This window comes from Taudactylus pleione, unplaced genomic scaffold, assembly GCF_031769625.1.
Source record: "Taudactylus pleione unplaced genomic scaffold, aTauple2 ptg000555l, whole genome shotgun sequence".
Lineage (NCBI taxonomy): Eukaryota > Metazoa > Chordata > Amphibia > Anura > Myobatrachidae > Taudactylus > Taudactylus pleione.
In genome coordinates this window covers 88265-103027 of record NW_028284957.1, presented here as the reverse complement: position 1 = coordinate 103027, position 14763 = coordinate 88265, and the positions used below count along the sequence as shown (strand labels likewise).

General features: G+C 46.9%; 1 protein-coding gene across 2 annotated transcripts in view; it reads left to right on the top strand.

Annotated features, from left to right (window-relative positions):
* CD59 (CD59 molecule (CD59 blood group)) overlaps window positions 1-7009 on the top strand; it is a 36345-nt gene extending 29336 nt beyond the window's left edge. For both annotated transcript variants that reach the window (XM_088452614.1, XM_088452613.1), the window contains exon 4: window positions 5651-7009. In XM_088452614.1, the coding sequence (XP_088308740.1) occupies window positions 5651-5850 (200 nt within the window). In that variant the 3' untranslated portion in view covers window positions 5851-7009. The remainder of the gene's footprint in view (window positions 1-5650) is intronic.
* The last annotated feature ends 7754 nt before the right edge of the window (window positions 7010-14763 follow it).

Here is a 14763-nt window from a genome sequence, read left to right as displayed (position 1 = left end):
TTTCACAATAACCATAGCGATTTCCTCCTTAATAGATACATTTAAGCACACCCTGATCCGTTTAAAGAGCTTGTTTAATTTCCTCACCCGAGGAGATAACCCATTATCACGTACACCAGCATACTTTTATCCCTGCTCAGTGTCTGGACCTTGGGACTTTGCATTATGATTATTTTTTTTCTTCCATAGCAACATATATTGCATCATGATTAGGCATAATCATACACATTTTGCCCTTCTCTGGCGGGATTCAAAGGGTTATTTTCTCCAACCGCTAAATTACCATCATCCTAATCATTTGCACACATTTTCCCTATAGCAGCTGGGGCGCACCTCCTGGGAAGGAATAGGGTTCATAGGGTATCCACAGGATACCTTGGGGTATAGGTGATGACGTCAGCCATCGGGCACCATAGAGTTAAGCTTTCAGCCTCCCAGGATACACTAGGGTCCCCCTCCTATACCCCGCCCCCGAGCCAAGGCATCTCAGTTTAGTTTGGTGCCCGGCCGGAGTCGGATGCACCGGTTAGATGGGGGCCATGAAGAGCCCCTGAAGTTTTCTTCTATGCAGCTGTGGCTGCAAATCTGGAAGTACAGCATGGACAGTCAGTTCTGACGTCCATGCTGTCTTCCCTACACCCCCGCCGGTACCGATCCGGGGATGCTGGTAGGCATCTGGGGTCACAGCTAGCGGTGACCCCAGATGTTTAGGACCATGGCTGGATTTAAGGGGGACAGCAAGGTAAGCAGCGGGGTCCCCGCTGACACATGGTCCAGAGTCCCCAGGCAGGGGGCTCCCTGGGGATTGGCTGCAGCGTGGAGCCAGGTACTAACCTGCGCTTCCACTACCCCCCTGGGACAGCGGACCGCGGCAGCGCTGCGGCATCCCAGGGGTTAAATGCATGCCAGGGGAGCGCACCTTCCCTGTCTCACAGCCGGCGCCTCCCCCGCTGCACACAGCCCTCTCTGCTGTGCTGACTGGCCCTGTGGCAGCGCTCCTCCCCCAGGCCAGCCTTCTCTCTGCTCCTCGGTGGCCACCTTTGCTGGAAGCATGGTGAGCGCTGATGATCGGTGGCATCACGGTCTGGGTCCCCCGGCATACCTCTCCCCCGTTGGTTCAGGTCTGTGTATGCAGCGCTGTGTCCTACCAGGCTCTGAGTCTGTGTAGTTGAGGATCAGCGCTGATAGTGCAGGAATTGATTTCTTTGCATGGTATGTGACCTATGCTAGCGTCTGCTGCCTGTACTTTCATTTTCTACTGTCAGCCATTTCACTGTCTCTGATCTTTCTGCTAAAGCCCTTGCGGTGCGGCATTGCAGGGTGGTCTCACACTATACTAACGAGTATCAGTGAGAGGGGTCACATACTTATGGCTCTGGTAGCCGCCCCCGCTGCTCTGTATCCGGGCCGCCAGCGGGAGACGCTCCCGCTGCGGCTCCGGCTCTACATGTAGGAGCAGCAGCAGCGGCTCTGGTAGCCGCGGCTGCTGCTACTTACCCCGGCCTCAGCTCCGCCTCCCCGCCTCCATGTGCCCGATCACTGCTGGCCACAGTGATCGGGCTATAAATAATATAAAAATGATATATATATATATATATATATATATGTATATATATATATATATATATATATATTTATATATATATTTATATATTAGGGATGTGCAGGCTCGGATAGGTTCGAGTTTGCACGTGGAGTTCGGATTTTTCCCTCCAAAAAAACGGAACTCAGAAAGAGGCAAAACGTCATCTTGCATGGATGAACATCATCATTCCTGGACTTTTGTACTCAACCTCAAAGCTCTCAACAAGTCTTTGCGGGTGCCGAAGTTTCGGATGGAGACCCTGCGGTCCATCATTCTGGCGCTGGAACCTGGGGACTACATGGTGTCATTGGACATACAGGACGCTTACCTGCATGTCCCTATTCTTTTGCGCCATCAACAGTTCCTCAGGTTTGCAATCCGCAACGACCTCTTTCAGTTCTGGGCGTTGCCTTTTGGCCTGGCGACAGCACCGCGTGTTTTCACTAAGGTGATGGCGGTCATAGCGGCTTCCCTGCGGCTGCAGGGAGTCCGCATGTTACCGTAGTTGGACGGCCTTCTCTTGGTGGCAGGATCTCCAGAGCTGCTCCTGCGCCATTTGGACCCGACCATTGCGGTACTGCAACAGCACGGCTGGTTGATAAACTGGCAGAAGTCCACCCTGATTCCGTCTCAGCGGATTCTGCACCTCGGAGCCTTATTGGACTCCGGACAGCAGAGGATCTTTGTGACGGGGGAAAAGATCTGCCTTGCAGTCGAGGGTGCGCAGTTGTCTGCAGAGCCGCCGGGTGTCTCTGCACTCGGTGATGAGGTTACTGGGCTCCATGGTGTCGGTATTCCACATGGTGGAATATGCCCAGTTTCACTCCAGACCTCTGCAGCACCTGATCCTGTCCAAATGGAATGGACAGGATCCTCAGTCTCTAAAATCCCAGACGATAGTGCTCACTCCGGAGGTTCGCCTGTCCCTAGCCTGGTGGTTGCAGACGACCCATCTCAACAAGGCTCGTCCGTTCTGGGTGGCGAATTGGGTCCTGTTGACAACGGACGCCAGTCTTCGGGGCTGGGGAGCAGTTTCGGGTCCACACTTGTTCCAGAGCCAGAAACAGAGCTTCCCATAAACATTTTGGAGCTCCGCGCGGTATTCAATGCTCTCCAGCAGGCACATCTGGTTCTCCGAGGTCACCCAGTGCAGGTCCAGTTGGACAACGCTACCGCCGTGGCCTACATAAATCGTCAGGGAGGAACCCGAAGTCGGGCGGCTCTCGGAGAGGTGTCCCGAATCCTGGTATGGACGGAGCGCAATCTCCCGGCCATTTCAGCGGTATTCATCCCGGGAGTGCTGAATTGGGAGGCGGACTTTCGCAGTCGCCAGGACGTTCATCCGGGGGAATGGTCTCTGCACCCGGACGTTTTTCAACTGCTGGTGGACAGGTGGGGTCTTCCAGAGATCGACCTCATGGCGTCCCGGCACAACAACAAGTTGCCGGTGTACGGGTCTCGCACAAGAGACGAAAAGGCGTCTCTGGTTGATGCTCTGTCCGTCCGTGGACGTTCCGGTTTGCTTATCTGTTTCCTCCGGTTTCCCTTCCGCGAGTAATCCGGAAATTCAAACAGGAAGGAGGGACGCTCCTGTTGATAGCTCCCGCATGGCCCAGGCGGCACTGGTTCTCAGACCTTCAGGGTCTGTCCGTGGACAGTCCTCTGCGGTTGCCGCTGCGACCGGATCTTCTGTCTCAGGGTCCCTGTCTTCACCCGGGTTGCCGCTGCGACCGGACCTTCTGTCTCAGGGTCCCTGTCTTCACCCGGATGTGACTCGGCTGTCTTTGACGGCGTGGCTGTTGAGATGGCCATGTTAAGGTCCAGGGGTTTCTCCAGCTCTGTAGTGCGAACCATGCTCAGAGCTCGGAAACAGTCTTCCGCGAGAATATACCATCGCGTGTGGCATACGTTCTTCCAGTGGTGTAGACCGAGAGGTTATGCACCTCCGGGAATTTCGTCTGTCTAGAGTGCTAGCCTTCCTGCAAGCGGAACTGGACCATGGGCTTCGCCTTGCTTCTTTGAAGGTGCAGGTTTCTGCCCTGTCTGTCTGGATTCATCGTAGGATTGCTACAATCCCTGATGTGCGCACCTTTATGCAGGGTGTTCTGCGCATTCAGACACCCTTTGTGCCACCTGTGGCACCTTGAGATTTGGCTGTGGCACCTTGGGATTTGGCCCTGAGGGCTCTCCAGGGACCGCCGTTTGAACCACTGGGCTCAGTGGATCTTAAATGGCTAACAGCTAAGACTGTTTTCCTTCTGATCATCGCTTCGGGCCAGATGTGTTTCTGATTTAGGGGCTCTTTCTTGTAGACCCCCTTTCTTGATTTTTCATGGGAACAGGGCAGTGCTGTGCACTCGTCCTGAATTTTTGCCCAAAGTTGTTTCCCGGTTTCACATTAACGAAGAAATCGTTGTGCCGGCTTTTAACTCACCTGGTCTTTCAGTGGGTGAGGCCACTTTTAATGTGGTGCGGGCCTTAAGAACTTATGTTGACCACACTTCTTCGTTTAGGAAGTCGGACGCCTTGTTTGTCCTCCTATGGCTTCCGTAAAAAGGGTTGGCCTGCTTCCCAACAAACTTTGGTGGCTTGGATCCGTATGGCCATTTCAGAAGCTTATCTTCATGAAGGCCTGCCGGTTCCTTCCTCTGTGAGGGCTCATTCCACTAGGTCTGTGGGTCCTTCGTGGGCAGCTCGACGTGGTGCCTCTGCAGTCCAGATCTGCAAGGCTGCTACGTGGTCCTCTGTCCATACTTTTGTGAGGTATTATGCGTTTGGCACCTTTGCCTCTCAGGATGCTTCCTTCGGGCGGTGGATTCTCCTTTCAGCACAGGAGCGTCCCCACCCTTAAAGGATACTGCTTTGGGACATCCCCAAGGTATCCTGTGAATACCCTATGGACCCTGAAGTAGAAAATATGAGATATGGTAAGAACTTACCTTTGTTATCTCTATTTCTACGAAGTCCATAGGGTTCCACAGGACTCCCGCCCTGTCGCACCTGTGCTGCAGATGGGCTTTACTCTGGTCACCGGTTTTTCCGTCTCCCTCTGGTGAGAATATGATTCTTGTGTGTGTCCAGATCTTTCTTCTCTCTCTTCCTTCTCCTCCTCCGGCCTATGGCTTGGTACGTAACTGAGATGCCTTGGCTTGGGGGCGGGGTATAGGAGGGGGACCCTAGTGCATCCTGGGAGGCTGAAAACGTAACTCTATGGTGCCCGATGCCTGACGTCATCACCTATACCCCAAGGTATCCTGTGGAACTCTATGGACTTCGTAGAAATAGAGATAACAAAGGTAAGTTCTTACCATATCTCATATTATTGGCCTGATTGCTTCATCACAAATAAATTCTGGTAATCTGCACACTAGGGTAATAGAATAGGAATAGATTCCTTCATGGGATATTTATTGTGTTCTGTATAACTGTTTTGTTTGAATCTTACTCTAGCCCAGAATTATACGTAAATGGTCAAGTTCTTATCCCATTCCTCAGATACACAACTTTCACCGGCAGTTATCTCAAAGTCAACTCAAGTCTTTTACTTAGTATGTCTAAGTTTTACTAAGCAAAATGGCTGTACAAAGGAGATATTGAATTGCATTAGCTGTATTCTTTATAAATCATATGTAAATATGGAATTATGTAAAATATAATGTTTCTAATAAGCTAAGTTTCCACAGAGTATACAAAATGTGCCCTCCAGCTGCTGGAATTACACATCCCAGCATGCACTGCCACAGTGTTACTATTGGGGCATGCTGGGATGTATAGTTACACAGCATCTGAAGGGCAGCATACACTTGGTCTAGGGTACTGGGTGAACAAATAGATTTGAAAGGAGAAAAAAAAACCATGCACGCCATTCTACCTCCACACCCAGGTAACCATTACGCTTTAATGTTCAGTTAAAGAACAGAAATTCCAGCCCTGTATTGGGCGTAGGAGTACCACCATTCTGCATGCCAGACACTGACAATCTAGAACTGCACCAGAATCTGCACGTAAATTCACATCTGTAAGGTGTACCTTTTGGCTAACGTTTTTGCCTTTGCTGTTTTTTAGACTTAAACGTGGCACAATACGGTTGCCGTTCCCTGGATAGGTGTACTCCAACGGCTGTTAAGGAGGATTATCAAATTGCAAACTTCGAAATAAGTTGCTGCAAATCGAATCTGTGTAACAGCAAAAGTCCTATCACTCTTCCAATCACAGCCCTCGTTCTGAGTCTGGCCACCGCCCTCCTGATGATCTTCTCGCTGTGATCTCCTGCCTGCCGACCGCTACCTCCCGCGCTGAGCTAGAATTTATGTTTATAATACAAGATCGCTATACACTAAATATTGCGGATTTGTTTCCTAATTTGTGGCCAAGTCTTAACCCGCGCTGTACCTGTACAGATCTTCGCTGGCTCGCCAGCCTCTCTTAAGAACCTTTGCGTTGTAAAATGAGAATAATACAGCAAATTAAAATTGATCAAACAAAACTATTCAGTAATTAAACATAACTGAAAGAAAAACGCTTTCAAACTTGCTAAAAGTAAAATTCTGCCGTTAGTTTTTTAATGGCTTAAGTCTGCAAAAATAAGATGTATGTTTAATTGTTTGCTAGATACACTCCCTCTAACAAATGGATCTAGCACTTGTATGCAGTGGACCAGCGAATGCCGTCCTTGGCCCAACACCCGCTGATGCATCACAATCTACTTTGCCCACATCGCTGGCATTGTCTTGATAATTCATAATTTTAACACCTTCTATACCAGATTGCTGTAAAGAGCCCACGGTGAAATGATAACATTATACAGAAGCTTATAATTTTCTATAATATAGTTTATTGTTTTGCATTCAATGGCTCAAAGCTGGCTGCTTGCGGTGGCGTAATGCAGGTTTGTCGTTTTGCACTTTGTTAGAGAATAATTCCTACTGTGTTAATTAATACGGCGGGAGTGATGCCAAAAGTTACCAACAAGGAACGAGATCCAGAGAGAGCCCTGAATATACAGAACAATACTTTTAATTTGGTTTGAAAATCAACTTCTGGGGTTGGTATTCTGGAATTTCTGGATAAGTACTTCAAAAAGCAAATAAATTGGGACGCAAGAGGAATTGATGCTTTCTAGATCAATAAGGGCATAAGATTTCTTTCTTTAGCAATATATAAATGTACTAGAATGAATTGCTTACTGCTCTGCCGTGTGATCCCGCTCACACCTGTATCCAAGGTTGGAAAGTTGATCTGAGGAGTTTCGTGTTTTGATCTGAGGAGTTTCGTGTTAAGTGCACCTGGTAATTTATTGTAAGTGGTTGGGTAAGAATACAAGTATTATCTATTTGCTATAGAAGGCAATACCAAACCTACCGGATGCATGCAATGTTTTGTGAAAGTTTGTTTTCTATTTAATAAAGGGAAATAATTCTGAAATGCGTTTGGATGTTTGTTTTTTCATACAGAGGCAAATTTGAGACTTGTTGCTGTCTTTCCCATCTGTTCTGTGCTCCTACAGAGGGCCTTATTCAATTTGGAGCGAAATGACGTCATTTTCGCCTATTTCAATTATCCCCGTATTCAATTTCAAAGACTTTTAGCAGGTACGAAAAGTCTATGAAAAAAAAGCGGGGATAACTGTTCACCACTGAAATAGATGGCGAAAAAAAGTGCAGAATTGGGGTTTAGGGGTGCAGGCTTAAAAAAAAATAGCCTGCAACCCTGGGAGTGTCATTTTAAAATAAACTGTCAAAAAAAGTAAAAAAAAAATAAAAAATCTGGACACCCCAAAAAATTAACTAATTTTGGGGGTGAAAAACAAAAATAGGGAACACACTTCTAAAATAGGCAAATTAAATTCAGAGGGGTTCCCAAGTATGCGGCAGGTGTTTTCTTCATTGCAGGAGTAGCGGCAAGTGCATTTTTGGAGAATTTTTAAAAATCATTTTAGGGACTTAAAAAAATGCTTACACCCATTTTCATGTACCCCAAATTGATAGATTTTTTTTGGGGGGTAAAAATAACTATTGCTAAGTGCTATTCTTCACCACTTCTTCATAGCCGCAAATATGCACCTGCAGCGGCTATTAGAAACCCCGACTTCCTTCAGCAAGTAAAAATGGGGGTACCCATAGTGATCCCCATGTCTAGACATCTTTAGGGGGGTCCCTGGAATATTTCCTGAAAATTCCCGTTGTTTGGCGATACCTTTCTGCAGGCTCCCGTTTTTGTTGATTTCTAATTGAATACAGGGATAAAGCGGGCACACGCCGGATACTTTATCCCCGGAAAACCTGCGATGTGGAGCGAAAATTGAACACCCCCCGGAGTCTTTTTGATGCAGCTAAAAAAAAAATATTCCATTGCTTTTTATTTTGTCTGAAAATGAGATCTAGAAACAAGGACCTGCCATGTTGGGAGGTATACAATAGAAGTGTTAAATTATGCTGAATACAGCACATTTGTCACTTTTATCAAACCCCCCCGGGTCGGATCAATATCGCGGTCATTGGGCATCTGAGGAAGCCTAAGCTCTTAGAATGGCCACCTCCTGCCTACTTGCACGGCAGGTAAATCTGCTTTGGAAGACGTAGACACTGATCTCTGCACTCCCAGAAAATGGGACCAGCACGCCCCCATTTTCCAGAAACTCCGCCAGTCCCCGTCCTCATACGGCCACAGCATGTCCGTGATGCTGCAGCGAGGGAGCTCGCAGGATTCATTCTGCACATGCAGAGCACGGATTCTGCGTGTGCGCAGTCCATCCACCAACGGAAATGTACGCAAACCATCGGGTTTTCGTACAACCCTGAATCAGGCCCTTGGTTCTGTGCATGCATTGCAATTACAGCCGACTAGGGATGGACAACGATAGTCAATGGTCCTTGACAATCAGAAATGTTTTTGTGATGTTAAGGTGGCCATACACGGTGAGATTCAAAAGTTGATCAGATCAGTTATACGATTTCCCTTGAAGATTCTTCCCTTCAGATACAGGACGATTTGTATGTAAAATGCAACTATTTCACATAAGACCATACGATTTGATCAATCACATCACATAATGTGTGTCAATTCCTACACGATCAGTTGAGATCTCTCTGCAAACCATCTGATCTGCGATCCAACTAGACGACGGTGGGGACGCGCATCATCGGGGTCGTGGAAGACTCAAAATACAACCATTTTCAAATGATTGGTCTGTACAACCTGTAGAAACTGCCCAAATTGTGTGATCAATCGTCCCGTGTATGGCCAGCATTAGTGTTTTCTCCAGGTGATTGTGGCTTTCCGATGTTCAGTGCCATGGAATGATGTGGAAGCGATGGTTTTCCAATGCTGAAACACTGTAAAAATCAGCTACTGAGAATCGGGCCTCAGGTTTTTCTTGCGCCTGATTCTACGTGCAGATCAGTTTGCACTACAAACTAGTTCATGTGACCATATCAGCATTCCAGTAGTCATACGTTGCTCACAAAGCCGGTAAATAATTGTGCGGCAGTGTAAATGTGTGTATTACAAAGAATGTGACTTTATATTTTGCATTATTTTCCTTCCCAGCTATAATTCATGCATCATAATTTTCATGTACTTGTGAGTAAAATGTGGATCCAGTCAGAATGCCGACGTTCGGAATGTCGACAGTCAGTCATAGACTTTAGGTCAGCAAGCAGCATCTCCACATTCAAACATAACGACACAGATAAAATGTTGATGTGTTCCTAATGTCAACAATTAACATGTCGACACCAGAATGGTGTCATTGTTTTTTGCTTATTTTTGGGGTTAGGCTAAAGTAAGTAAGAAACTGTCGACACACTGGTGTCAACATGTTTGACATAAAGAGCATGTTGGCATTTTTGAATGTCAACATATTTATTTTAAACCTAAAGTCCATGATCACATTCTGTCTACATGCATAACCTGTCGACATTCTGAATGTCGACTTTTCATATCACACCCCATAAAGTCACTAAAAAAAAAATATATATATTTTTTAAATATTCCAATAAGCCGGCAACATACTTTTTATTTCTTTATTTTTTAGTGATGACTGTTTGAGTCCTTGTCTGTGAATTATGCATTTATGCAAAGTGACTGTGAAACGCCCGTATACCTGCACAAAGTTGCATGTATGTCTGCGGACGGCTATCACAATATTTCTATCGGAACCTGCATACGCAACTTTGAGCAGCTACAGGCAATAGTCGCACGCAGCTCACCCACATCATCACTTGTGGCTCAGCGAGCGTGCGTGGGTGGCAACTGCGCTTTTGTACGTAGGATACGTGTTCTGTGGTTGTGTCATGGGCATGAAGATACAGACCTCAAGAACAAAGGATAGGGCTGAGACAATTGCATCTTATTGGCTTGCAACCAATCAGATTCTACTTAACATTTAACTAGCACCTTCTAGAAGATTAGCTAGAATCTGATTGGTTGTTATGGGCAACAGCTTCACTACTAAAAACACTCTATTTAGTAAATATACCCCAAGGCCTGAGGATGACTGTCACAATCTCCTGAGAATTTCCCTAGAGATTATTTTAGTTATTTTAATGGATATTCTGAGAATTGTGAAACACCTCCTCAGGCCTTGGGTCACAAGCATCCGGGATTCAGGATCTTATAACAGCTGAATTCAAATCTAAAAATAGGTGTACAGTAAAGCGCCAGTGTTAACGGTATAAGTAGAGCGCGGCTTTATCCTGATGAGGTATTTTTGGTTTTAAGGACAGGACTCAAGGTGCATACACACGTAACGATTTTTTGAACGATTTGTCGTTAACGACGTCGTAATCGCTCAAAAAATCATTCAGTTTCTGAGTTATAACTATGAACGATAATCGTTCAAGCGCGCTCCCGTTTGTAGTTATCGTTCATCGTCCATTTCGGACTGTCCAACATAACGATTTTCATTAAGGGAAGGAACATTTTTCGTTCGTCGTTGTAAAAATTGTTCATTACACTTCAAAAAATCGTTCACTTTTTCAAGGGAAAAATCTGACAGAAAATCGTTGGTTACAAAATCGTTACGTGTGTATGCACCATTGGTTTTTCGTTTAACAGTTTTATATGTGAGTGTAGTATTACTCTATGTAAATTGTAAATGACAGGGATGACAGGCAGACTGAGGGGAATCTGTATGATTTACCGCCGGACCCATGCCCGACCGTTGGAATCCCGACAGCGGCATCCCGGCAGAGGAGGAAATCCCGATCGTCCAAGGTAAGTATTGTCTAACCTAATTCTACCCCCTAACCCTCCCTTAGGGGTGCCTAACCCGAACCCCCCCTTCCCCTAGCCTACACCTAACCTCCCAGGGGGTGCCTAACCCCAAGTCCACCCCGCGAACCCTAAACCTAACCCTCCCCCCTGCGGCTATCCCCGCCCGGCGTCCCTTCGACCGGGACACCGGGCGCCGGTCTCCCGGCGTCGGTAAAATGACGCCTGTCATTTAACCCTCGCTGGGATTAAGCCGTCGGGAAGACGGCTGTCAGGATTAGGTCCACCAGCTTCCTGACTGCATACCGGCTGAGGGGCCAGTCAGGGCTGCTGAGACATACAGGGGGTGTGGTCAAATTCTGAAGCCATGACCACGCCCTCACTAACAAAATAAAAGCACTTAATACTATGTGCACCACCGTGCAGGGGGGCATGCTACTTTCTCCACAACTGAGTCCCTCAGAGAAGCCACTGCAGAGCAATTAGAACAAAGGCCCTGATTCAGAGCCGGACGCTCTGACCAGAGCGCTCGCTCTGAATCAGGGCCCACCTCCATAAATATGGAGCGTCCTCCTGGATGCTCGTATAGCTGTGGGTGACCACCCACAGCATATATGAGCGTGCAGCATGATGGTCGCGATGGTCTTGACCATCGCGACCGTCGCCATTGCGAGCAGAAGCCCGCGGTCCTTCGCTCGTCGCGTCTCGCGCATGCGCACGACGGAGCTCCCTCCATCATGCGCAGTGCAGACCATCGACCCACTTGCGAGCGGACAGCCGCTCGCGAGTGGGTCTGAATCACGGCCAAAGTCCCCTCTCTTGGCACCCTGGAGCTGGTGCCCATCTTAGGAAACCCAGCCTGTAAAGCTTATATGGAGGATGTTTCGTTCAGGAAAATCCTCAATAACGATGTTCATTTTGGACAGAAAAAGCTGAAATTCTCCATGTGCTCGGTATGATGGAACTACAGATGCAACTAGTGATTTCTCACCTACTATGCATGCATTATATGCTGCATGCACACTTTGGCGTACACGTACATGATTCAGAGCAGCACGCATCTCAGCCGCGTCTATGCGGCTGCTATATTGGACGTTTCTGCGTGGTAACTGGGCGGCAACAACGTGAATGCACACGAGCGCTGCCTCAGTCACACATATGCACTCTGGGCGCCAATGTCAGGCGGCGACGATGATAATCATGGTGGCTGCTCTCGCGCACGGTCTTGGGCGGTGTGATCGTTTAGATGCATGCGTATGAAGATGTGCGTATAGTCGCAGTACCATTGTGTGCAAGTCACTAGCATTCCGCTCGCAGCGGGTGGGCGCAGTTACGTTCCAATTACAATTGAGGAATCTGAACAATGAGGCTCCTTGGTTTTCACGCACTGTATTGGGGTTGTTATGATATTGTTTTGTGCACTAGAAAATGCATGTTGCAATTTAATTGTTAGAAAATGTGATTTTAATCAAATCAATGGTAGAAAAAAAAAAAGCACCAATAATTGCTTTATACACTTTACAATTTTGATTTGAGCAGGTGGGAAGATATTTTGGTCCACGGGCAGCTTTAGACTTTTCTCACACAAAGTACAACCAACATTTATCAATCACCTTTAATCTAAAACTTCTGGATTAACATATCCCATCCAATCATTATCTATCAATCTGGTCCTCTATACCTGATCAGACAGACAGACAGACACACACACATGTTGATTCTAAATTATGTTTAAAAAAAATAAAAGATCAGATTGTGATGAGTGTGACAAGTTTAAAGCAGTTTCTGTGATGCCATTCTGCTGCAATGCCCCTTTAACTAACAGCACCGCCCCAAGAAGGGGATTGGGAGTTAGTGGGGACATTCATATAATATAGGGGTTGATCACAGATTCACGATTATCGTGATTGCACTCAGGCCCCCTTATGCCTCTGCATGATTGACAGGCAGAGGCATTTTTCGGGGCAGTACGGGGGTGGGGACCAGTGGGGGGGTCACACGAGGGGTGCAGGCCGCACCTGGGTGTCACCCGCCGAGGAGTGGGTGCTGCACTGTAACATTACGTACAGCACTCTGCTCCTGACACAGTGAGGGACCCGGCGCTGCACACAGAGTGGTACCCAGGGACAGGCCGCACCTTTGGGATCCCCCCCCAGAATGATTACAGAGGGGGTTCAGGTCAAGAGGCCACACCCCCTTTTACCGGCACTACAACCCTCCCTGCACCGGGTGTCACCGCGGGGAGGGAAGCCACTGGCGGGGACAGCCTGTGTTCCCAGAAGTGGCAAGGCCAGGATCTACATCCATGGAAGCAGATTCCCGGCCTTGCATGCCGGCCAGCCTGCGTAAACTAAGGCTTAATTAGCTGGATGGCACCGTCCAATATCTCAACCGATGGTCGCTATGGTGATTTCAGGCTGAGACCTCGGTCGCAGCGCTGGGATTGCAGATGCGGCGGGAGGTGTCACATCCCACCTGCTGCATTAGCATTTTAGCAAGGTCAGAATTGCGCAGTTGCTGGCGTGCGGCTCTGCAATTCCGTCCTCTACTGAATCATACCCATAGATCCCTGCCAATGCCTTAGGGAGCTCATCAAATATTCTTTGATAAATAGGCCCCATAGTTATAAAAACAACAATATAAATTTTATTATCACAGATGGTCAAATAAAGAAAATGGACGCTGGAATAGGATTCTGATATAATCTTGATAACATGAGCAGTTTAGTGTTTCTTGGCTGGACTTTGTACAAACTTATGTGTTTACACTAACCAAGTCAGTAATTAAAGGAATGACATGAAATAGATATAGCAAATACTTCCCAGACCGTAAATAGAAATCAAGGTAAAATCTTGTTTTATATCAAACACATATTGAGCCTCAAAATGGTATTTACCAAATACTGTGTCTCAGTCTCCTTGCAGTACAAAGCCTCTCACAGTGTACCAGAGACGCTAAGTTGCGACTTGACGCTGAGAAATTAGTATGATCCATGTACAAAGTCGCAGATTCAGCGTAACGGAACGTGGCGGGAGGAATAGCCGGGACCGCTTGTAACTGAACTTTTTTTTTACACAGATTTAGGGCCGTATTCAATTTGGGGCGTTAAGTCCGGATTCGCGGTAATTTACCGCCGATGACGTCATTATCGCCTGTTTTAGTTTTACCCCGTATTCAATTTGAAAGACTTTCTGCCTAGGCGTTACGTCAATGCAATGTAATAGGCGGTAAAGTATCGCCTATGAATAGCAGGCGTTAAAAAGTGCAGAATTGGGGTTTTGGGGTGCAACGTTGCGGGAACCCCCGTGCAGCCTTCAGACAGTCCCCCAAAGGTAAACTGTGTAAAAAAAATAAAAATAAAATGAAGGATACCCCAAAAATTGACTTTGAAAAAGGGGGTGTAAAAGAAAAAGTTGGGGTACAAACTTAAAAAATAGCGACCTTGACTCTGGGGAGGTCCCCAAGTATGCCCCAAGTGTTTTTTTGATTGCAGGTGTTTGCAGCAGGTGAGTTTTTCACAATTTTTTTAAGTCACTTTAGCAACTTTAAAATATGCTGAACCCCATTTTCAAGTACCCCAAATTTGATGGCCATAGTTGTTTTGCCCTAAAAAAACTTCTAAATGCTCTTCTGCATCACCTTATTCAAAGCCGCATTTATGCACCTGCTGCGGCTATTAGAAACCCTGACTTCCTTCAGGAGTTAAAAATGGGGGTACCCTTTGTCCACCCCTATGTCTACACTCCTTTAGGGGGGTCCCTAGAATATTTCCCAAAAATTCCCGTTTTGTTTAACCTGTAAAAAAACGGGGTCAAAATTTACTAAAAAAAATTACACAAGGTCCCCCCCCAAAAGCCAAACCAGCCCCAGGCTTGCCAGCCGGTGGTGGTTTCTAAAAATATGGGGAACAAAAAGTGTAGGGTTCCACCGTATTTTAGAAACCAACCCAAGGCTGCAGGGACCAG